The sequence below is a fragment of the Chaetodon trifascialis genome, chromosome 2 (assembly GCF_039877785.1).
Source record: "Chaetodon trifascialis isolate fChaTrf1 chromosome 2, fChaTrf1.hap1, whole genome shotgun sequence".
In the NCBI taxonomy this organism is placed as follows: Eukaryota; Metazoa; Chordata; class Actinopteri; order Chaetodontiformes; family Chaetodontidae; genus Chaetodon; species Chaetodon trifascialis.
The window spans coordinates 5,324,196-5,348,775 of record NC_092057.1 but is presented as its reverse complement, the minus strand read 5'-3'; the positions used below and the strand labels follow the sequence as shown (position 1 = coordinate 5,348,775).

At 45.6% G+C, this 24,580-nt stretch overlaps 2 protein-coding genes across 3 annotated transcripts in view; one reads left to right on the top strand and one right to left on the bottom strand.

The window, feature by feature from the left end:
- Window positions 1–24,580, bottom strand: part of prmt9 (protein arginine methyltransferase 9) — a 176,799-nt gene that overhangs the window by 24,821 nt on the left and 127,398 nt on the right. The window lies entirely within an intron of this gene.
- The window catches only part of arhgap10 (Rho GTPase activating protein 10), a 45,038-nt gene that overhangs the window by 11,409 nt on the left and 9,049 nt on the right, over window positions 1–24,580 (top strand). The window contains exons 3-20 of one of the 2 annotated variants that reach the window (XM_070989240.1): window positions 145–206; window positions 1,587–1,658; window positions 2,165–2,266; window positions 3,757–3,867; window positions 4,558–4,662; window positions 5,181–5,310; window positions 5,676–5,782; window positions 5,901–5,995; window positions 6,575–6,656; window positions 6,830–6,872; window positions 6,983–7,051; window positions 7,457–7,531; window positions 10,737–10,821; window positions 12,646–12,704; window positions 14,078–14,183; window positions 16,158–16,317; window positions 18,760–18,901; window positions 21,741–21,906. In XM_070989240.1, the coding sequence (XP_070845341.1) occupies window positions 145–206; window positions 1,587–1,658; window positions 2,165–2,266; window positions 3,757–3,867; window positions 4,558–4,662; window positions 5,181–5,310; window positions 5,676–5,782; window positions 5,901–5,995; window positions 6,575–6,656; window positions 6,830–6,872; window positions 6,983–7,051; window positions 7,457–7,531; window positions 10,737–10,821; window positions 12,646–12,704; window positions 14,078–14,183; window positions 16,158–16,317; window positions 18,760–18,901; window positions 21,741–21,906 (1,771 nt within the window). The remainder of the gene's footprint in view (window positions 1–144; window positions 207–1,586; window positions 1,659–2,164; window positions 2,267–3,756; window positions 3,868–4,557; window positions 4,663–5,180; window positions 5,311–5,675; window positions 5,783–5,900; window positions 5,996–6,574; window positions 6,657–6,829; window positions 6,873–6,982; window positions 7,052–7,456; window positions 7,532–10,736; window positions 10,822–12,645; window positions 12,705–14,077; window positions 14,184–16,157; window positions 16,318–18,759; window positions 18,902–21,740; window positions 21,907–24,580) is intronic. The other variant, XM_070989250.1, reaches the window with a different exon arrangement.

Genomic DNA, 24,580 nt, shown 5'->3' with positions numbered 1-24,580 from the left:
AGCATCAAATTAAGAGCAGGTTTAAGTGTGCACCTGTGGTGGGAACAGCTAATAATCATAAGGCACTGAGGCTGCGTGTGCTTGTGAGCAGGACGGAGGCAGAGTGGCTGCATTCATCACTGTGTTTCATGTTCTCTTCTTCAGATGAGTCTTTGCAAGAGTTCTCCTCATTCCTCAGGAACCTTGAAGACCAAAGAGAGCTGATGGTGAGAACAACCAGTCAGAACCTGCTGAAAAGCCAAGGAAAATACCTCTGTGTGTGTGTGTGTGTGTGTGTGTGTGTGTGTGTGTGTGTGTGTGTGTGTCTGACTAGTGTGTTGAACTTGAATTACTTAACTTTGTATTCTTGCACTGTGTGCATTTCCAACCAGCCCCTACTACTGCCCTTATTTGGTGCTTGCATCTATTAATGTCTGCCTCTGTCATTCAGCAGAGATCCAGACCGGCACCCATAATATAATTTCCTCCGACGTACAGCGCAGCACAGACACAGCACAGAGCAAACCAGTTCGCTAAGGGTGGATAAACCCTGATAGTGTTCAGACAGTTCATCCTGTTGTGCCTGTCTAAGGGTCACTGTCACAGCACCTGCCTAGGCGTGGCTGCAGAGAGGACGGGAGTGCATGCCCACGTTATTACACCCAAGCTTTAAATACCGAGACAGATTCACGTAAGCTACTACAACAGGGTCCACGTAACAACACAGGCCATTACGACACGCCACCATAAAACTAGCTCCTGCATCCGCCGGTGTTGTTAAAGTTGCTCACTTATGAACCACAAAAGTCACATATCTGACATGAATGTCATTACGCAGCTACAGCCTGCTTTTAATGGTGACAGTGGGCCATCAGCTGTGACCCTGGAGCGTCACAGGATGTGCTCTGCTGCGGTTTATTTGCGACCTCTGTAAATGTTATGTAACAGACACACTTGTCAAACCTCATTTGAAGGCTTCTTTTCTTTTAAGTGCTCGGCTTGATGGCCGCTGACAGTTTGGGGAAAATACTTTCCAAAAGAAATGCGTCTAAAACATTCCTTGCCTTTGGACAGGGATGCACAGTTTAGCGCTTGCGGTATTCTATAAACAGCCATTGTCTTGTAATGTCTGTCTGTAGTGTTTGAGGTTAGGGAGTGGACCCATCATCAGTAGCTGGCTGAGATGACTGTTTTAGCGCCTGGCTCAGACCAGGATGGTAAACACGCTGCTCGGCACGGCGCTGCTCAGCAGAGCGGGGTGACGTCATGGTGCATTTTAAGGAAAAGGAGGACGGGCATGCAAGCGCAGACACGTCCTGCTGCCAGCAGAGCAGAAGCACTGCAGGAATGAGGAAAGATTAACTTTATTAATGCTTTATTGGAAGACGAGGATACTTTTAGAATAATGCTTATGTAATTTCGGTTATGTAATGTAGCAGATCGAGGCCAGTAGGGCATCAATCAAAAGGCGGCACCTCTAGAGGCCTGGAAACTGTACACAGCTGCCAGTCTGCACCAGTCAGAAAACACTCAAGACTGGAAAAGAGTTGTTGTCATGTGAAATATGGATGAGTAATAATGAAGGCTTTGCTATGGCTTGTGTCTAGATGAGAAACATCACTGAAACCTTAATGAAACCGCTGGAGAAATTCAGGAAAGAGCAACTTGGTACCGTGAGGGTAACGTATGACGCTTCATTTCCTCTTCACAGGATGTACAGGTGGATGCTGATAACATGTGAATTGTACAACCCCGATTCCAAAAAAAAGTTGGGGCACATGGTGGTGAACCTCGCACGAGCCTTTCCAGGATGCCCCTTTCGTACCCAATCACGATCCTCTCACCTGTTACCAATGAGCCTGTTTACCTGTGGAATGATCCAAAAAGGTGTTTTTGGAGCGTTCCACTTCTTTCCCAGTCTGTGAAACGTGGCGCTGCATCAGATTCAGAATAAGCAGATATTTACAGAAATCAATGAAGCTGATGAGGTAGAGCATGAATTATATTGCCCTTGTACTGTTTTCAATTGAGTCAAAAGGGATGAGCAAATGATCTCACTCTGTTTTATTTATGTTTTACGCAGCGTTCCAACTTTTTGGAATCGGGGTTGTGCTCCACACATGGCTTTCATTCCTTTGTCCCCAACAGTAACACAGCATTCTGTTCTCCTCTGTACCTTCCTAAGGCGGAAAGAAAGAAGTATGAGAAGGAAACAGAGAAGTACTACAGCTCCCTGGAAAAGCTTCTGAACATGTCAGCAAAGAAGAAGGAGCCTCAGCTACAAGAGGTATTTATCCATCCCGCCCGAGCTCTCCGACAGATCTGTACCATGCAGAGGAGCAGCTCATAACGACAGCAGAACGGCTGGGGAGGGTATTTTGTTTAGTTTGAGAATCCCTGTTTTTGGTTTTCGCCTTGGGGAAGAGCCTCGCTGCAAAGCCTGTTGGACTGTGTGAGTTTCCACTGACGTGCCTTGCAGCAACAGTTTTCCTGGCTTGTTTGGAGAGGAAATGTGTTCTGACTCGTGCTGTACGACCAAGGTCAAACCCTGGTTGCTGTACTATAGTTTGGGGAGCAATCCATGCCTCAGTGCCACGACATGAACATTTCAGCTGAAGAATTTAGCAGCCTCACACCAAACACTGCCCGCTTGTCTTCAGGACGCCATGCAGCCATGTAAGGCTTACCCATATGTTGTATACACCAACCAGAGGGCACTTGTAAGTGTTGACATTATGGCTGCAGGCTGTTCTGTTCTCTGTGGCACAAGGGGCTGCGCTACCAACACTGATCCCTATCAGACTTTGAATAAATAGACCCTGTGATTCAGCAGCCGTGGACGTCATTGACACTGCATCACTTGTTCGTGAACTCAGTGAACAGTAGCGTATATTATGAAAAGCAAAATGTGAACTCTGGTCTTACTCATTCTTAAGTCAATAAAAATCACTTAGCGATAGTTGACCCTGAGTAGACAAAGCTATCAGCCAGTAATCCTGCTGCAGTAAGAACTTATATCACTTATTACGCTTAAGGCAGAATGTAAATGTGTGTTTAAAGCTGCATTTTGCTTGCACATTAAGTCACTGGTGGTACATGAGTAACTCTGCCACAGTACCAGTTGTATTACATCGCCAATCTACTCCTAGATATATATAGTATGTGCTGTTTATCTATAATCTTTTGTGTATGCTGTGATTCTGGGATGGCACTGAGGAAGAAGAAGGAAAAAATGGCCCCGTCTGAGTGGGCCTTTCTTCTTTTTTTCCTTTTTGATGAGTGTGTATGTGTGTAAATATGCCCCACGGACGCTCTGGTTCCCTCCTACAACCCGAAGACACGTGCATATTACCGTAGATGAACTGGCAGCTTTAAAGCACCCACAGGTGTAGGTTGGAGTACACTATGTGCCTATACATGTTAAGTTCAGTCTACCCAGGGAGCTGTGATAGGCTGCACCCAACGCTATAGGACAAACAGGTATGAACAAAGGATGGGTGGATGTTTTGTAGTTTTCCAGCTGCTGGTTCAGGAGGTGAATCCCTCCTCTGGTGCACACAGATGTTGTGCAGAGTATGCAGCCCCCTGAGACCTATAGATGAACCTGATCAGTGTTTGATAGAGCACTAACCAACTTCAGTATCCCCTCTGCAAGAGTGGCACAACAAGAAAAACCTCAAATTGCACTGCATCACAAAGATCACAACGTTCCTCCTGCGCTTCCATGCGTTCGTCTGTCCCTGTAATCATCGCGGTGTGTGTTCTCCACCTCCACAGGCAGACATCCAGGTGGAAACCATGAGGCAGCACTTTCAGGAGGAGTCGCTGGACTACGTGTGCAAGCTGCAGGAGATCCAAGAGAGGAAGAAGTTTGAATGTGTGGAGCCGGTGAGTGGCTGACCTTACTGGCATGCAGGGTTTCCATTGCCGGCCCGGAAGATTTCAACGTCCCGGACAAGTGGGAGAAATTCTGGTCAAATATTATTTGTGTTTATGGAGTCTGTTTTCTTTTTTTTGTGAGCTTGCAAGTGCCTAATGGGGACAGAAACTTCAGAAATCGGTTAGGGATGCAATGTAACCCCTCCTGTACGTCCGCTAAAAGAGCTTATTTTTGCTGCTGGCAGGCTCAGATTGTTATTCTAAGGATTTGGTAACATTATAGAAAGGATCAGACCTTTTGTTAAAGAGTCAGATCCTTTTCTTTAACCGGAAACCCTTGTAGCTCTCGCCAAAGCCACCAGACTCCATTTACAGAAACAGGGATTTTACAGTAAAACACACTTTATTCAGACTCCAGAGGAGCTGTTTTTTCACCAATCACCACCAGCTCTGGTTGGACTCTGTATGTTTAACTTAAGCAGATTTTCCAGGTAAAAAGATAAAAAGAGTATTTACTGAATAACAGAAGCCCTGATAGCACGTCAGCACTGGCCTGGCTCGTCTGTCACATTGATAAAAGCATGAGGTTAAGTTTCTTTCTTGCCTGAAAGTGACTGAACACTGGCATCACATTCAGACATGATGTTTTGACTCTTCAGCTCAACATCTCTGATCTGTTTCCTCCTGTGATCTTTCTAGATGCTCGCCTTCTTTCAGACGGTCTTCACCTTTTACCACCAGGGCTTCGAGCTCGCCAAGGACTTTGACCATTACAAACGAGCGCTGCAGATCAATATTCAGAATGTAAGAAATGTCATGTTTTATTATTATATTTGTAATGTGGATGAGGATGATTCAAACGTGACTTCAGTTTCTTGTGTGTCTGTGTTCTGGTTCCACCCAAAGACTAGAAAAGTCGACATTTTGACCACTAAAGGGCAGAAAAGCATGGACAAAACCTTGAGTTGCTATGGCTAACTGTTAGCATTTCTTACTCATCACAGCCTCTAAATCTAGAAACAGAGCATCATGGCTTGCTAAGTCCAACATTTCCTTGTGTTTTTGTCTTGATTTGGCCGCCAACTCCTGAGAAAAATCTGTTAACTTGTCAAACTTTATAACTTCCTGCCTCCATCAGTTTGGTTTCTCCTGCTCTGCAGTGCCGTCCAAGTCTCACCTCTGCTTCATTCTTAGTTACTCAGCTGGTTTCAAGGAGATGAAAAGAAGGAAGCTCTTAAGTTCTGATTTTCACTCTTCCTACCTAATTGCTGAGTATCAGAACGTGACTTCCTGGACTGTTTGCTTCCTCTTCCTCCTCCCAGACACGGAGTCGATTCGAGGGTACGCGGTCAGAGGTGTACGAGCTGATGAAGAGGATCAGGGAGGTGCCTCAAGAGTACAGACAGACCAGCCCTATCAGCTGTGAAGGCTACCTCTACGTTCAGGAAAAGCGTAAGACCTTTATATAGCTCACATGTATTTTAATACGGGGCGTCATGTCCATTCATAAGGTGGCGAGGAAGCGCAGTCAAGACAAGAATGCATGACAAACTCTTCAAATATAGTCTAGTGTCACAGTCAGAGGGGGCTTTTACAGCTCTCCTTCAACTTCTGGTCTAGTAATTCTAGTAATTTCAGGCTAAAATGATTTTTTTTACCCAGCAGCAGCAGTGACGCACCTGCAAAATGTTGCTGAATTAGAGGCAAAATGAGCAATTTTCGTTTTGGTGGCTCCACTCACCGACGCACACTGTCACTGCGGACATCTTCCCTGATCCGCTGAATGCCTGCGTCACGCGTGCGCCTTGTTTCTCCAGGGCCACCCCCCTTTGGTTCCAGCTGGGTCAAACGCTACTGCACGTTCGTCAAAGAGCAGAAGATCCTGCACATGGTGACGTTCGACCACAGATCTGGTGGGAAGATTGTGAGTAGTCACAGAGCAGATGCAGGAGCGGTTTATTAGTCAGATTAGAATGACGCTGGTTATAACGGGGTGTTTTTATGATTCTGTACAGTAAAGTTTTTTTTCTTTGTCCCTCCAGGGTGAGACAGAGTCCGTCACGCTCAAATCCTGCCTCCGCAAAACGACAGACATGTTGGACAGGAGGTTCTGCTTAGAACTCGACATAACAGATCGGTACGTCACTCAGAATATTCCCACGTGCCTTTTCCAGAGCAGCCACAGAGCACGGAGATTATCTGCTGCGATGCTCCTCATTAACAGTTTACCGATCTTAGCTCCACACTGATTACAGTTTAGCTCGTCGCTCTTTGTGTTTTGCATTGCGGAGGGCAGAGCGGCAGGATTTGTCTTGGTGTTCTGCCCTCGCACGCTCAGCTGGGAGGATTTGTCACACCCTGCCGTGCCCTCTTGTAATAGATATCTCATTTTGTCACACAACTTAACTCTGCCCTGCCCCTTTTCTGTAGTATTAATAGATGAGCAATACCCCAGATTTAGTATGGAAATTCGAGTCCACACATCCACTCTGATCGGGATGAGTAACTTGATATCCATCTGGTCCTGCGTGATTGTAGGTCTCGCACAGCAGCTGGGATGACTAACAGGGCTCATATTTGTTGGGTCCTGCAAATCCAAAGTTCAAGTGCTTGCTTTTGAAGCACATTTGATGTTTTATATCGCCTCTGATGTTGCCTTACTGTACTTTCGCTCTGAGTTTTTGCCTGATGCTGATGCGGTGTGGCTCTCTCCCAGGCCAGGGACGGTGGTAACAGTGCAGGCTCTGTCAGAGGATGACCACAAGTTCTGGATGCAGGCCATGGGTGGGAAGGAACCTGTGAGTCAGCCGCCTGCCTACACTATGTCATCATCTACCACTCACACTTTGCTCATGTAGCCCCACTGTATTCTGTTTAACTGCCACCTTATAGTTTAGTTTAATATACTTCCATATACCCGCACTTCACTGTACAGTAAACTTTGTTCTGGTGTTTGGGTGTTTTTTAATAGATCGGACACTACCTTGGGAGGACTTACTCTAAAGAAAGAGGAAGTAAGTCATGTAGCTGTGCCAGACTTTGTATCTGTGAAAGAGTGTTATGAAGTTTCTCAAGCGCAGCGCTTCACCGCGTTTGACGGTGTCTTTGTCTTTTCCACCTGCAGTTGACGCCCAGCTGGACGACGTGGGCTTGAGTTTCGTGAAGAACTCCATCAGCGCCATCGAGACGAGAGGTGAGCTGGAAAAGCTCAGCTGAGAGAGTTACACGGGGATTTATTTGGGGAAGTTTAACACGGCATTGGTGGAATGTGATGTGGATGCAACATCCTTAACTGTACACAAGGGGGCAGACTTGCACTAATATTGAAATAAAAGGCTGACTGCAGGCAGCCTGGACTGTGGATAATACTAATGCCTTTCAATGCACTTAGGTTCTTATTTGCTTTTGTCTTTAGATGCTAATCTGACCTCATTTTCTCTTTTTCTTTTGCTTCAGTACATTTTTTGTGTATCTGCTGTATAGTTTCCACATACAGGGTCCTTGTTGGTGTGTTCTTCTTCCTGTTAAGCACTTGGTAACTTTATTAAACAAAGCTGTGCTGTACAAATGAAGTTTAATTTACATTATTATTTACCAGGTATTAATGACCAAGGCCTGTACAGAGTTGTCGGGGTGAGCTCTAAGGTCCAGAAGCTCCTCTCATTAATGATCGGTAAGTTAAAGTCTGCTCGTTTCTTTGTGGTCCCAAATGTCTTTGCATGGAGGGTCGCTGGTAAGAGCTGAGTAAAGTTACATTTTTAATTTATATGCTACTGCAGTATCTCTGTGATATGAGGTTGCCCCTAGTTAGTTGGATGTGCTGATGGAATGGATGTGTCTGTCGGGGTGATATTAAAAAGATAGCGAATGACAATCAGCCAATGACTCAGAGCCATGTGCCTCTGAAGCGCAACAGTGCCTGGCTGGATCTTTGCCTCCTTTCCATTCAGTTTTATATCCCCCCAGACAAGCAGCCAGGGTCCCTCACGTCCACGTCCTTGCACTTTTTGGCTTTTGCCTCATTAACAGGCCACTAAGACGGCCTCTGAGGTCCTTGCACTGGCGTGGTTTCTCAGCCGCCTTTCTCCATTTCCTCTACGCCTCTCACTTGTCTTCACTCACTCAACTCCTCTTCTATAGAACTTGTCCTCTGTCCTTTCCATTGCTCCCTGTCTGCTCTCTGGTTTCCTGCCGTCTCCAGCAGACACCAGCTCGCTTTCAGCTCTGTGTTCAGAATGACAACAAACTCAGGCAGCCGCCAGCCTGTCTCAAGCTTCCTCTCCAAAACCTTCCAGCCTCCCAACCTGCCGACTCATGCTGTAGACTCTATTAACACTCTGCTGCGGCACCCGTAAGAAGTTTCTTTAAAGAGCGAATGTGGCAAAAGAAGCGTTCTTCTGTGGTCTTGACATTCCACATATTCTTGTGAATGAGGGCGAAATACAGATTGCAAATGCTGATCGACCACCCTGGAATATTCTCACGAAGCTTCCCAGAACGTGACTTCTGTTTCATCCTTGAAATGACTAATATGTACAGTATGACAGAGGTAGTACTACTTCTACACAAACCAGCACATTCACAAATATTCCATGCATGCAGCAGTTCACAGTGAGTGGGTGAAGCAAGCTTTAAAACCCTGAAGAAAGACTTCGGATCCTCCCACTCCTCCGCCTTTTCATCTCTCACCCACCGACATGGCATGGGTCCAATCAGAGAGGACAGAGCGATAGAAAACGAGTCTCCCGTTATATTACAGTACAAACAAAGACAGCGGCACCTATTGAATGTCAGGCAACAATATAACAGGAAGAAGGCTGTAAGAGTGAGCCCCATTCTGTCTGTGACCTGTCTGTTGTACAGTATGAGGCAGGGGGTGTATAGTGTTGCTGAGTTGGACTTCTTAGTTCTATAGATATAACTGCAGAGTGAGGCAAATTTGAGGAATGCTTCCAAAGAACTGCTCAATACTTTTCCACATTTTCACAACGTAGCGCAGATCTGACCGTGAACATATTAAACACTGGATGATGGTTCGTTCCAGAGAGCTGACCAGATGCTGAGGAGGTTTATGCTCCTTCCTACTCCTGTAAAATAATATCAGTTCAAAACAAAGTCTCGAAACCGCTCTTGTTGACTTAAAAGGGTCAGTTCGCTTAAATTACAAGAAGCCGTCGGGCCCCTCACGCCGTGGCTACTGGGCTCCCCTTTTCCAGTCTGGGAACCAAAGATGTGACCCAGTTTTCCAGCCTGAGGGCCCGAACTCCCACGAGTGGTTGCCAGACAAATCTAAGGGTCAGGTTATGCATGAGCAGATCATATTACGTGTTGTCAATCAAATGTGTTTGTAGTTGTTCTGTACACTTGAGGGAGGAGTGATGAGCCGGCCGCCGTAAAGAGCGGGGAGACGTGATTCTCGTAGCGTTGCATCCAGTTGTTCACATGAAAAGTGTCAGAAAAACTCGTGCAAACAAGGAAAAAGAGTGAGAGAGAAGTTACAGCGTGAAGTGGGCGTGAACGTCAGATTGTCTGTTGCAGAAATGGCGGACGCAGAGACCCCGGTCCGACGTCAGAAAGGTGTCAGAGGAGGGGGTTTTAACAATCCGCCAGGCACCTCTGAAGAAGCGCACCGGCAGTCATAACAAACGTACAGTACAGGAAGCAGCCAGTGACACGGGGTTGCAAGCAGACGTTGCTGCTTCTGAAGGGGGCACGAGCCAAAAATGCGGTGAACCGCTGGAAGAGCTGCCACATTTGCTCATTCGCTCTTCCTTTAACCGTTGAAATCCACCCAGCATCCTCTCCGCTTTAAGTGCTGGTCCCATTCAAGACATCAATGTGTGACGCTGCAGATGTCCGCAGCCCATTGTTTATTTTGGTTAAATCCAATACATGATGTTTGCCTGACATATTTACATGAAATGTGTGATGGACAGGCTCTCGTAGTTTAACAGACCTTTCTTTTGGAATGGATTTTTATGGTAAAACTTAATTTTTTTTCTGCATCTCTTATGGGAGCCACATTTTCAGTTTTAGCTACCGCGCTAACGTCTCCGCACACAGCACGGCGATGTCCTCGGGGGCTTCATTTAGATAACTAATGTAAAATAACAAAGAATTACACCTTTGAACTCGCTGCTGTTCTGCGGTTGGCACTTTCATACTCAACGCTGCTCCGGCTGCCGCTGCCAAAATTGTGTTTTTGCATCCTTGACCGAAGCGGCTCCCAGCATGTTTGAGCCTGTGCAGACCCCACCAGTCTCAACATACATGCTCACGGAGGCACAGCTTTGGCTACAAACATTCCACAAAAGCGTTTGCTTACAGAAGCTGATATTGGACAGACTCTTTTGTGGACAGAGCAAGTAGAGAAAAGTGCAGTGGTCCTCGCTGCAGTGCTCAGATTTTTCCCCAATAACGCAGACCGCCTACCACCCAGAAGCTAAAAGCTGCGGCCTGAGCCCTGTACAGTACATATGTCTAACACTTCATTGACACATTGCGCTTCCAAGTCCTCTGTAATTCATCAGAGGTTACTTTAGGTGTGACTAAAGCCCCCTGAATTTTCAGCACAACACAGCCCCCGAGTCCCTGTGGACCCAATGAAGTAGTAAGGGATTAATTAAACTTGTAATGAGTATAGAAGCAGCAGCCCTCTACAGAAGCTGTAACTTCCTTCTATATCCACTGGGGCTAGACTCGACCCCCCCAAGGCTAGAGGCACTGCTTTTATCCTCACATGGCTAATTATAAGTTACATATTTATATTGCGTATTTGGACTTTCTAGGCTGCACACAAAATCGCTGCGGCTTAACGTGAAAAAGCGTTGCTGCTTCAGCCAGCAGATTTTCTAATAACAATATGTTTTATGATTCAGATGAGAAGAGCAACGAAGTGGATCTGTCCACCAGCGAGGACTGGGACGTTAAGACAATAACAAGTGCACTGAAGCTTTATCTGAGGTAAGGATCAGCGTGACACAGATGTAAACCGCCTAGAGCTGCAAGGACGAGGCAGCTACGTTGATAATGGATTAATTGTTTTGGTTATTTTTCAAGCCAAGATTCAGTATTTTCTGCTTTTCACATGTGTGGATTTGATTCTTCACTCTGTCATGTGATTATAAACTGAACGTCTTTGGGTTTCGGCTGAATGAAACAAGCAGCATGTCAGCTTGTGCAGTCAGAAGTTATAGCTTAAAAGCCCTAAAACCACCCAAAGAAATAATGAAAGAGAGGAAAAGTTAATTTGCTAATCATTTCGTTAGCCTCAGCTGTGATCAGTTCAGTCCAGCAAATCTCGTCCTGTTCGGCTGAACTTCGACATTTTGACTGATGTGACCCCTGAACTCCTTCTCAGATGCAGCGTAAGTTAAGTTTCATAACCTGATGTCCTTGTATCGATGCGTTCAGGCGGATAATGTGACACAGTGTGACTTTACTGGTCCAGAGACAGCTGCTCTTGGTGCAGGACTGATCATCTTATAAGCCTCAAAACTCTTATTTTTCAGAGTTGCAGTGTGTCTCAGCAAATCTACTTCTGACCTGCAGCAACCCCCGCGGTTAATGGAAGATTTTAATACACATATACATATTTATCTCCTTTGCCGAATATGATGGAGCCTCTGTTCGCTTGAATATGAAGCATTTCATCCATTGTCGACTGTCTTTTTTAAAATCGCTGCAGAGTTGATTATGCAAAGTGCCTCGGTATAATTAACTCCTTGCGAGGTCACATTGTTTGCTGCATGCCTGTTCCACATTCACCAGCTCCTTCCAGGTTGACGGATAGTGTGGGTGAAGTTCAAAGATTAAAAATGTGGTTTGTTTGCAAGAAGCAGAGACAGTTTCATTTAAATGCCAATTTGTTTTTGTAAACGTGCAGTTAGCACCGAAGTGGCTCGGCTTTGCTCATTTAAATCAAAGCTAAGTTGTGTTTTCTGCACGCGCTGCCAAAAAATAGTGTTGAATGATTAGCCGTCTTGATTTATCTGCTCTTTAACTCGCAGAATTAAACCGTGCTCATTCATATTCATTTGTCTCGCTGTAAGATGTTATCAGTGTGATGATTTAAATGTCCAATTGAAAAAGAAAATATTAATTCTGATCAAAATATTGTCTGTAATTCGTAGCAGTCTAATTGAAAAAAGTCACATGAAGAATAATGATGCCAGAGCTGCTGATGGCCTGGTACATTTCCTGCTTCCACCGCTCTTAACTGTTTTCACAGTGGTTTTCCATGAGATGTTAAGTGGCCACTGCAGGAGCTGTGAATGTCGCATTCAGAGGGGTTAATATTACGTTGTGATGGCTAATTTTAAGCTTTGACGCCTCTCAGAGAAGCAGTTTGACACGATGGGCTGTGGGTTGTCGGACTCCCTCTGCTGTGTTGCGTTTACTCATTTCTAACCACAGTTGAAGCTAACGTAGCATATCCTCGTTGTTTTGCCATACTAAACCGTGCTGAGTGTCGCTCTGGCTCGTCTTTTGCTTTGTGTCTGGCCTCGCTGGAATAAAGCAGGGTCAATCTCCTCAGTTTCCTCTGAGGCTAAGTACCTCTGGCCAGTGGCCAGCTGCAGTGTGAAAGTACCTTCAGATGAACTTGGTTATCTCAATGCGTGCGCCATCTAATTCCATCCCCTGGCCTGGCCACATTAATCATTGCTGTGTGCAGACCCTATAAAACAGTGTGCAGGCTATTTCTGTCCCCCCTCGCTCACTTCAACTCTCTCCATCCACCCCACCCCCACCCCCTCCTCCGCCCTCTCTCTCTCTCTCTGTTTGAAGGAGCCTTCCTGAGCCGTTGATGACCTATGGACTTTACAAGGAGTTTATTAGCCCTGCGAGTAAGTCTGACCTCTTCTTATACCACCACTTAATGCGAATGCAGACCATAAGCAAACAACAGAGCACACATCTTGTATCAGACCATGGACACTTAATCAAGTCCAGTGGTTTATTCTTCATCAGCGAATTATTGAAAACATCAGCTGTTGGTCTGTTTGTGTGTTGACTGCTAATTAGGATGCCTCTAACGTGAGTGTTGAATGCGTGAAGTGTTTCAGAGATGAAGCCTCACCATCTGAGGCCACTCTTGTCCTGTTTCTTGGTCAGAAATGTGAATTGTCTGCAGCTTCCAGCGAATACAGCTGACCCGCTCCGGTTGGCCCGAAAACGCCTTTCAGCCGTCTTCTGCTTAGACGTGCATATTTGACACTTCAGGCTGTTTCACTGCAGCATTTCCATTTCTAATTTCTGCCCGTTTTGATTTGCTGCTGAAGATATGTGGCCACATAACCCATGAAAAGTTTAAAATGACACGTGTGCTGCGATTTGCATGCCCTCAAATGGTCCAGCGAGTGACCTTGAACAGCAGAAAGACACTTTTTTTTTTCCCCTCTCCACCCACATAACATCATTTATGTCTGAAATTTTTTTAAAGCGAGCCAAACTTGAATCTTATTACAACAAGTGCTATAATTGGATCAGGTTGACATTTTTATCAGGCGCTCGCAATGCCCTCATAACGAGGGGGAAAAAATGGATTAGCAAAGAATATTTTTTTGATGGATGACAGCATCCATAAGAGGCTTTTTCCATGTTTAAATCCTTGTCGTTCCCATAGTAATGATATTTTGTGTGTCTGTGTGTGTGTTTGTTTGTGTGTGGGCGGTCAGATGCCCATGTGTGAGGAAATGTTTAAGAGATGATCTCGGGGGTTTTAACACAACCCTTTTTTACGGTAGCGACAGTAACGTAAAGCTATCTCCTTCGCCAGCACAGTGGTCCCTGCTGCCAAATTCTGGGAGGCTTCAGACCGTATATCACTATCACACCTCTTCCTCTCTTGCTTAAAGTGGAATGCATCATCCTCTAACCCTTATGCTTGAGGGTGATGGCCTCTGATCATTGTGTCCTTAAAGGTCCACTAGCTTTTGCTCGTTTTTTGCCGAAAATGTATTCAGATCTTTTATTAGGACTTGATAAACGGAGGGCTCAGTTCTTCCTCTAAAGGACTTTTATTTGGTGTTTCTGCACCTTAAACTCCACGTTGTGCACAGTTCAAATCAACAGCGTATACGGTATTTCATCATCTCTTTAAATTTGCTAATGTTGTGGAGTATTCGATCGCAGCTGCGTTGGCGCTTTGCCACCTGAGGAGCGCAGAGAAATCCATGTAGTTTAATGCGAGCGCACGGCTGCTTCTGTGTTTGAACAGAGGGCGGTAGTCCAGAGTCTCGCATCCAAGCCGTCCACTGCCTGGTCCACAAACTACCGGAGAGGAATCGACAAGTCCTCGGGCTGCTTATGAAGCATCTGGCCAAGTGAGTGTTCGTGGTTCCTCGGTCATAGTTCACCCAATCTCCACCCCCTCTCTCTCTCAGTTCTCTCTTCCTGCTCTTCCTGTCTGTCTCCTCATTCTCACTCCACATGCTTTTTCTCTCTATCTCCCTCACTCCCACTCTCTTCACTCCCCCTTCCCTGCTGTCACTCCATCTCCTCTCTGTCTACTCAGTGGCTGCTGGGTAAGAAAATTGATGCTGCTAGCATAACATTCTTCCTGCCTTTTCTTGGGTCATTTTGGTGCACATTTAAAGTTGTTGAGGGAGGATTGTGCAGCCTGCCGTACCTGTTCAGCATGCCGTTGTGCAGCCCACCGGTGAAATGAAATGAAATGGACCTCTCAAATTAAGCCCTCTCTGGAGATTACTCCATACACCCATGGATGGACCGCTATTGTGCATCCATCCATTTGTGAGATTAGATAGGAAGAAAGATTTAAGAAATAATGTTAGCTAACATTACAAGGTTTTACCTCAGCAAGCTTTTTATAAACTAAATATGAGCAAATTGAAGATAAGTAAATAATCCCTCTTCCCTGAGGCAGTGAAAGTCTGGTGGATCTTATTTCATAGAAACCCGCTGCAGAATCAGGCTCTGGTAAAAAGGCAGCGCTATTGAAATTGAATTTGGATTATCCAGCGTGAAATTCTCCAGACTGGAGAGACTCGAATATTTTTCTGAAGTTGGCGTGTGTGCATGTCCTGCAGGGGAAGGAAGCAAAGCCAGAATTTCACACTGCTATCTGAAATGGTTTCCGAGATGTTATAAATGTGAGTTGTCACCAGTGTTTTTGTCTTCAAAGGCATCCTTTGAAGCTATTTAAACTGTCTCTCTGCAGATGCACCGCATATCATCATATTTTGAGTGTGAAATCTCTTCACCTGTCCGTGTAACTTTCTCTTCAAGTAGAGGTTTTTTTTCTCCACCTTTTTTGACCTCCTCAGATAAAGTTTCATCCGCTGAAGGTGTCCCCATTTCAGAGCTGATGCACAGGACAATTAATCAAACGGATTATTTCTCAATGTCAAATGTCATCACCCTGTTGTTGAAATAGATACTGCCACAGGTTTGCAGAGCTGTTGTTGGAGGTGATAAGGAAAGCTGTATCAGTGGCGTATGTGTAGATGCACAAAGACTCTTTTTAGGAGACTGCACAGGCCAAACTGTACATGCAGGACAAGTTCATGTTTGAGTTACCGGCTAGGATTCGCTGCAGCTTACTGTTGGCAAAAATGTGAAATGTCACAAGATGCGCTGAAATCCCCCATTTTTATTTGTCACTTTATCTCAAAATGCAGCAGCTGCCTTGCGTGGATTCACAGTTTTCAGTGCCTCTGTGATGGGAGGGAAAAAAAAACTGTTTTAAATGTGAAAAACTAAGAAGCAATACGCAGAAATAAAAAGGTGACGAGAAGGTTCAAAGTTATCCATTAAGATATTATTTGATGTGCTTGTTTGTCGAGAAATGATGCATCATAGCAGAGGTGGGCTGCCTTGCCTAAAACTATTACAGTTTTCTCAAATGAAACATTAACCTTTAGGAAAAAAAGAGCATTTTTACACTGCAGCGATGCTATATTTAATGAGCATAGCTGTTGTTTAGGCTGTCATCTGCCTGTTAAATGGATCATGAGACGAGATGCTTCAAGATCTGACTTCCCACCTCTTCCAAACAGACTGCATGTGAAAGGACTGTACTACATGTCAAGCATGTTTTCCAGGCAATAGCCAAGCCGCAGTTGGCTTCATGTTCTTGTTGCTCATATGGCTTTTAAATTCATTTTCTACTTTTTTTTAATAGCAATGCATTACTTACAGTATGGTGCCTTGTTAAGTCTTAGCCTGCCGTACGGTGTCCAGTCTTATTCTGCCCTCATCAGAAAGCTTCATCACAGTGATGCTGTGTTAGCAAGTTGCAGTAAAACATGTATAATGGGAGTTGTTGTCTTCCTCAGCATTGTGGCTCACAGCAAACAGAATCTGATGACCGTGGCCAACCTGGGCGTGGTGTTTGGCCCCACGTTAATGAGGCCGCAGGAGGAGACTGTTGCTGCCATCATGGACCTGAAGTTCCAGAACATCTTGGTGGAGATCCTCATCGAGCACCATGAAAAGGTAACGCTCAAAACTGGGATTTGCCCAACACGCAGCTCAGTATCGACTCTGCTATCACGCAGTAATAGACTTGAAGCTCTGCCTGAAAACTGGACGTGTCTACTCATAGCACTGTGTCTTCCAGTGGAAGTAATTACCACCATATCTGTAAGAAAGGGAGAAGAGTCTTTTTATTGCATTGTGTTCTGTTTTCTCCCCAAATGTCTGTTTTTGATTGTTCAAATCTCTGCTGCACCGACTGCACTCGCATGATTCCAGCTGTCAGTGCAGTATTTTGTGTATAATTGTGCTTCCACTTGCCATCCAGAGCTGTATTTAGTAAAAGCTAGGCAACCTGTGCAAGACAGGGCGCAAGGATAGCATCAAAGGAAATCTGAATCAGGTGACATGACATCTGTGAGCTGAACACAGCACCTTTGTGTTTACCAACCTGGGCGGCGTGTAATTACTTGATACTGAAGGATAACAAATGTGCAAGCGAAGCAAAAGATCTAATGTGAGTAAATCCTGGCTCCTTGGCACTGAGAGCTTTCTTACTATTGTTTTGAAGTTTTGTATTTTGCTCTTAAGTTTCGATTTGGCAGCTTCTGTTGGCACGTACTGTACTGTACCTGACACCCGAATTTCATTTGGGCAGAGGGAGAATCTCAGCGAGGGTGGATGTGTTGCTGTAGATCCTGCTTGTGGAGTTTGTTTAAACTTAACAAACAAGAGGAAAAATCTTGCCTAATCCACTGCAGGCAGCTTCTATGTGCAAGTGCAAGAAAATGAATCACATTAGATAATGGCTGCTCTGTGGTCTGCTTGGACAAATGCGATGCATTGGCTCTATAATGGGCAGGAATAAAGTTCTCAGATAATGAAACATGCAACTCCTTAAACCCTTGAGACAGCATGCCGTTCACCTGGTTATTAATGCACAGAGGTGTTAGACAGCAGTTTAATATCCAGATTTTTTTAATCTGGCCAATAGGGGGAGCCCCAAGTGCTGGATTAAACACACAGTATTCTCTTTATTTCCAGTAGTTTGATTATTCTGTAGATTATCCCATGCGTTTTATCATACATGCGAGGTCCTTTGGCTGCCTGAATATATTTATTGTAGTGGGTTTTTTCATAACCTGCAGTACAGGGGATCGTGTAATCTCCCCAGAATGTCATTAATCAGCGTCAATCCTCAAAGGGGGATAATTGTCCGTGTCAAAAGAGAGAAAGGTTTGAGATTAGTTTTCTAATCTGCGTGGAGCAGCTCCGCGTAGAATCAGATGAAACTGGGAGCTTTTAGTGATTTTATTTTTCCCCCAGCTTCATTAAATGGAGGATGCTGTGTGTTGTGACTAATGTCTCCACCCAAACCCACAAATCTAAAACGGGGTGTGAGCAAGCGCAGAGGCCCGGTGAAAACCGACGGGGTATACAAATGTGCAAAGACAACATCAGCAGCACAACGCACAGCGCCGCTCTGTGAGACTACCCTGAGGTACCCAGCGGCGTCCAGGTGATAAAGGATGCAGTGTTAGAATGCAGCAGGAGCATTTTGGAAAGTACAGCGTGTTAGAGCAGGGGAAAAGTTGAGCAGACAGACAGACAGGCATTAACTTCCCTCGCAGCTGAGTCCCACTCTAGACTGTTGATACCCCCAGATACCAACAGTAGACTCTGTTTTACATTCACCTCCATCTGCAGAGAGAGGCGAGAGGGAGCGAGGGAGGCAGCAGCAACGCTCAGCCATATCAGATTTCTCACTTTTTCTATCTGCTTTTCTCCCACAAACTTTCTCTCTCATGCCCCCCCCCCTGTGTCTGCCTCTCCCGCTCACACTCCGTCTCACTTTTTCTGCCACTTTTCTCTCTCTCCTCCCTTCCCCACCTCCCTCCTCTCCTCGTCTGTGATCCTTTTCGGAGGCTCTGCTGAGACTTCCTCTCCTCTGCAGCCCTATTCTCTTTTAACTCCACATCTGAAGTTTATATGTAAACACGGCCCGGTGTAAACAGGCTGCGCCAGTTGGCCGGCCCTCCTCCAGCCCGAGCCCTGTTTATTTTACTCTGCACTCTTTCAGAGAGCGGGTCAGCGTCTCTGAGGAGAAATGTCACCTTAACTTAGGCCCAGATTTCTGGACGGGATGTGACTGCGTTACATGTGGAGCTGCTCTTGTTTATTTTGGCACAAACAAAATCTTCTCACGTGCAGTTTTTAGGGTCCAATCAATGAGCTGCTCGGCTCTCCCCAGGAGCACATGCCGTGGCTGCAAATGGCCTTTTCCATTCATCTACCACCATAGAAAGCCTTTCAAAACCCGTTCACTAAGTGGGGTCACTTGAGGACACGCTGCCGCTGCCGCTGCCGCTGCCGCTGCCGCTGCCGCTGCCGCTGCCGCTGCTGCTGAGTATCTGCACTCTGACTTTTTGTCTTGCTAGAGACTCATTCACATTGTGCATTCAGATCTTTGCAGATGCTCCGGAGTCGTGCCCTCTTTCACCTGCTGCCCCAGTGTTCTCCGCTCCCACAAGGCAGTCCAAGAAGCTGAGTCGACAGAATCGGCCCCTGGCTGTCTACAATCCACAAGCTCTGGATATTCAGAATGGTGAGAGGCGTTCACATGTGCACCTGGATGTTTTCACATTTCTGAATGTATTAAAGGAACTGAGAATTAAATGAGTATATAAGCTTGAGAAGTTAGATATGAACTACCTGAGTGATCCAGAAAGTATGCAGCTCACACATACATTCATTCATTAACAGAGCCCAACAGGTATGCTAAATTATCTGAATGTATATTATCCTGATAATTGACATGAATTGCCATTTTTTGCCTCATTATTTTCACCCCGACGTCGTGCTCCCGTTAGCCGATTCTTGTTGGTAGTCAGTCAGCAGCGAGTGACACATCCATCCCTCAGGTGTCATTTTCGGTTGCGAGGAGCAGCTAGCGAAACTTTTCTCACAAAGATGAAAGAAACGTGTTGATTTAAGACTCGTTGTTTCTGCAAGTCGCTTTCATCATCCACGCTGTTCATGGATGTAGCGATGTAGCTGAGAATCCTCAAGCTAGCTGGCTAGCTAGCAACCTAGATAAAAGTGTATTCACTTATTTCAGTCCAACATCAAAACAGTTCTCTATTAAACTGTAATGCAGGCACGTCAAACTCATTCCACAAAGGGCCGTGTGGCTGCAGGTTTTTCCTCCAGCCAATCAAGAGCATGCTGTCTGACCAATCAGCTGTCTGAAGACTGAGATCAGCTGATGAAATGAGTCAAGTCTGGTGTGCTGCCGCTCGGTTGGAAAGAAAACCTTCAGCCACTCGGCACTTTGTGGAATAGGTTCGACATGGCTGCTGTAATGTATTGAGCCCAATCTGCCCTTTTAACAGCTCTGAGTATTTATTTTGCATGGTGTGTATCTCCATCTGAAATAGTGTCTTTTATGATGATGCTAGCGACATGTGCCAGAGTCTGACATGGCAGTGCTCTACTTGGAGGATATAAAGAACACAAATTTAGGACAATCAAGGGTTGAAATTGCCTGTTTGTTGTTAATATTTGATCAAAGGTCAGAAACGTTTGTGCAGTAATTATCACTTCAGTAGGAACATTTTTATCAGAGGGTCGGCTAAATAACATGAACAGCATCACGATCTACATCCTCCAAAATGATCAGAGTTGAATCACCCCTCTCTGGAACAGTTTCAACAAAAACTTGCCTTCATAACCTGAATTCACTCGCTCACTCGCTCAGCGTTAGGCTCTCCGCTCTCTCGTAATCACCAAAAATCCCAGCAGCATCAGCAGATGACACACTGAACTCAGCCACGCTGTGGAGAGATGCGCCTCTGTGACTTTGTGCGCCCTTGTTTACTTCAAAATGCTTAAAATGCTTCCTCTGATGCTGGATGAAACGGGAGGCGATGATAGGGGCTCTCTCCTGTGCATCAGGTGAGCTGATCACCTGACCTGATGACCCAAACAGTCTAATTCCAGAAATTTCTGATCCAGGGCCAGCCAAATCCCCTCCCCTCCACTATACAAAAGGAATCTAAATCTGCTTACCAGATTGTCTCTCTTCAACTCCCTCGCTTCAGCTTTTACCATGGGGTATTTTAATATCAGGGATGAAAGGCGTAATCCATTTTTAACCTTTGTGTCTATTATATGAGTCCCACATAATGGATTTAAAGTAAGTTGTCTCATTTCTCACTGGGTAAAAAGCAAATTTAAGCACAATGAACAGAGACAGAGTGGTTATGTATGCATGCGGATCGTCTTGAGTCTACGTGTGTCTGACGTCCCTGCAGATGTGATGGCAGAGCGTTAACAGGAAAGTGCATTAATCTGAGTATTTCTCCTGTTTTTCAGCCAATGATTTCAGATTAGTATTTGTTATTGATTTATTTAGTCCTGCAATAACTGATTTTTTATTTATTAAGCTGTGAACGTAGCATCGACATAAGTTAAAGTGGTGAACTTGTCACAGTTGCTCAGTTACAGAGCAACATTATCATTATCAGAGTTTTGTTTCTGGCCCTTTGGCCAATGTAAGTCCAATATTTATACTCTTTTAGCTCTGTTTTTGATTTCTAAAACTGCTGAGGGCAATAACTGGCTCTTTAGCTGCAAAACAGTGAAGTTGAGGGCCAGACAGCTAAACAACGAGCTGAAACTCGAAGCGTCATTGTTTATTTTCCCAAAGGAAAAGCAGCAGGGTTAAACCAGTGAAGATTGTGCTTGATGGACATCTCCCTCACCTTCCTGTTGTACCTGTCAGGGTGGGACAAATTGCACCTCTGTCATTCTTTCTCACCTAAGTCCCAGCATAGCACCACCCATATTCAACCTGAGCTGAAAACACCAGTTTAATGGCTTTCATGCAGACTGGATCATCAGTGCTATGGCTGTATGGTCTGTGTGGACGATAAAAATACTGTTCTGTCTGGTGATAATTAAACCATAAACAGCAGCAGCACTAATTCAGTTCAATCTTAATTAAATATGGACGTTTGGTTTAAGTGCTTCGATATGTGTGTGCAGAGGAAAAGGGAAGAAATGCTCCAAACAAGCTACTTTCTTAACATTAACAGTTGGGTCTGGGCTTCTCCCATCTCCCAAAGGCAGGATCTTTACTTGACAGTAAAATTGAAATAAAAGCGCCTGGATCTCCCCAGTGTTTCTCAGGTTCCTGTCTGTGGCTGCAGAAACGCACCATTATGAACAACACAAACTTGGTTGTAAGTCTCGCCTGTTTTGACAGCAGTTTGATTCATAAAGTCCCCTGTTGATGCAGCCTTGCCGTATGTATTGATAAATTATTCAGCTGTTTTATCAGGCGAGCTATCATCAGCGAGCTGGAATGGGCTGAATCTTTTACAGTAGCATAAAATGAATGAAAGAGATGTAATTATAACAAACACTGCTTTCTTTCATCTAAGTGTCAGCAGTGGGAGATAGCTCCAGCTTAACTACAGATGAGACGTCAATGGGCAGCAATGAGTCCGTGTCGTCCCAGTCGTCGTCAGCCTCGGCCTCAGAGACGCCCACAGAGAGGAGTGACCATGCCCCACTTAGCGCCAGCCTCAGCTCGGGCAGCAACTCCAAGTGAGTGGTTCAGTACGCTTAAGTCCCAGATCAATATGCCACTGTGCAGCAGTCAGAATGCACTTACTGCTTATGAAGCAAGTAGATCCACAGTAAACAAAGTCTTGAACGAGTCCACGTTCAAACCTGGACTCGTTCGCGCTCTGTTTAAGCTTCATAAGTGAATACTTTGCTCAGTGTTTTTGCATCTGCAGTTAAAGCCGCTCAGTCGTTTCTCTGGTGCATCGAACACACGACGGCGAATTCACAGGTAAACTGTCTGAACGGTCGGACGCATTTGATTCGAGCGCGTCGTAATTAGCCGCTCCCTGCTTCCAAAGCATGGCCGTGAGCCCGATCGTCAGACTGAGCGCCTTTCACTTCGTTCACTCGCTGCACGAATCGCTGAACACGTCGGAGCCGCGGGTGGCGATTCGCTCGCTGTTTGACTTCAAGCGAGGGCACGTGCTCACCACGCAACCAGTTTGGAGTATTCTTAATGTTATTAGGCGGGAAAAGGGCTCTGAAAGTCAAAATCACTATAAGTATCCTTTTATCTGTGCAGTATTTACATTTCTAAACTGTTCTTGTTTATTTTGTAATTGTTATGTCAAAAAATATGTTTCTCCGGGCCGAGTTGATCATCCTAATTTCCCAAACTCCAGCCCTGAGCTGTCAGCTGTGTATCAGATTGCAGCAGGATGAAATGATGAGTAAATCCCTTTTATGCAGCACACTCCAGTCAGAGCCTGGAAATAGTGGCTCTTAAACCTCGTTCCCTCTTCCTCAGGAGATTATTACGTTCCAAATGTGCCTCGCTCTCCTCGTAGATTGACCAATGAATACATTTTTAGCAGTTAGACTGAAGTGCGCTGTGCAGTCGTGGCGCAGCTCCGCCTTTTCTGCTCCAGGAGGAAAAGAGCGTTTAGGAAGCAGAAACCATGCCGTTATTGTTGTTATTAACGATCAATAACTAGTTTTTGAAAGCTGTGAAATCAGAGTCGCAGAAGAACGAGCATCTCAGTCACTTTTGGCAACCTGCGAAGGGCGTTATTTTTGACCGTCCGCGTGCTGAATGATTTGGGAGTTAATCACAAATGGAACAATAGATGAATCTATAGCGAAATTGATTTTCGGCGTCCGCCTTGATGCTTATGCTATTAGTCAAATGTCAGCTGTTTGTCTCCGTCTCTCGTCCCGCTGGGTGGAAAATGCTTCAGCAGGCGCCTCTCTCTTCTGTCCTCGCTCTCTCTGCGAAGTCCTTGGTCCTTTTTGTTGTTTCCAGCCCCTGACTTGTCCTGAATGCTGATGTGAGAGATGAATTATTGGGTTATGCTGCAGATGTTCGACTCTCTGCTGTGTCATGTCTACAGATTCACCTTGAAATAGACTCTTTTTTTTTTTTTCTCATTCGCTGTCCCCTTCTCCTTCTCCATCAGCCGAAAAGAGCTGTAAAATAAAAACAAATCCACCTTACAACTCGACAGAGGACGAGGTGATTCTTCTCTTACATTGACCTCTGTGTGTGTGTGTGTGTGTGTGTGTGTGTGTGCGTGCGCGTGTGTGTCCACGTTTGTCTCTAACTTGCAGGATTGGACAGACAAGGCTTTATGTGACTTATGCAACCAACTCCTTTTTTTTTCTTTTTTTGTTTTTCCCCCCGCCGATATTTTTTTCTGTGCTTTCCCACATATGTGGCATCATGTCGGAGGACGGAAGGAGCGACCAGGAGGAGGTCGTAAATCTCAGCTCTTATTTGTTTGGGAGACAGGTGGCCGAGCGTTGGCCGTGTAAATCGTATTGACATTGGGGAGATATTCATCTTGTTTACCCTTATAGCCGCAGCCCCTGTCCCTTTATGAAGACTTGCGCCATATGTCACAGGGTGTCGCCCTGGCTTTGTTCACTCATAAATCTTAGCATGTGAGATGGTGGAGACCTGTTAGCACAGCACCTCTCTGGCCTGGAACCCAGGGATTCGGCTTCGGTCCTCGCCAGAACGAGCAGCGGGGATGGCAATTGCTAGATTACTTCCAGCCACTCTCAGAAATGTTTATCTGCACTCGCAAGTGCACCTGGAAAACGGCACATATTAGTGTTTGCTGTATGATAGCTGCAGCAAAATCCGCCCGGTCATACACGGATGCATCCTGACTCGCCGTGTCACTCTTTGTGCGCTCTGGCGTGATTTATCATCTCCGTCATTTCAGATGGCTTGCCTCATTTCTCCTCCTCTCCCTAAATTCAGTCACAGCTTCTCCCGGTAGCTCCGATGCCCCAGCGAGGTTACTTTTCTTTGGCCACTTCTCCTCCTCCTCGCCCGCCCTACCCGCCGCGCCTGGCAGACAGCTGTGGATCATAAAACGGTGGATCAGAGGTTATTTCCTGCCCACCCAAACTGGCGGTGGCTGCGCGGGCGGCTTGGCTGTAGGTTTGATCCCACTTTCTAGAAGAAACACAGCGAAATCCCACCGCTGCCCTCCTTCCTTTGGTAGAAAGACAGTCGATAGCCCGGCTCATCCCTGCGTTCGTTCCACGCCAGGATCAACGAGGCCTGGACGCTGCAGGCTGAAATTCCTGCAGTAATGAGAAGCAGCAGACCACTTCTGTTGATGAATTTCTCGCTGCTACTAACCTGGCAGCGTGTGATAATGCGATAACCCTGATGGTTAAAACAAAAGACTCCCAGGCGCAG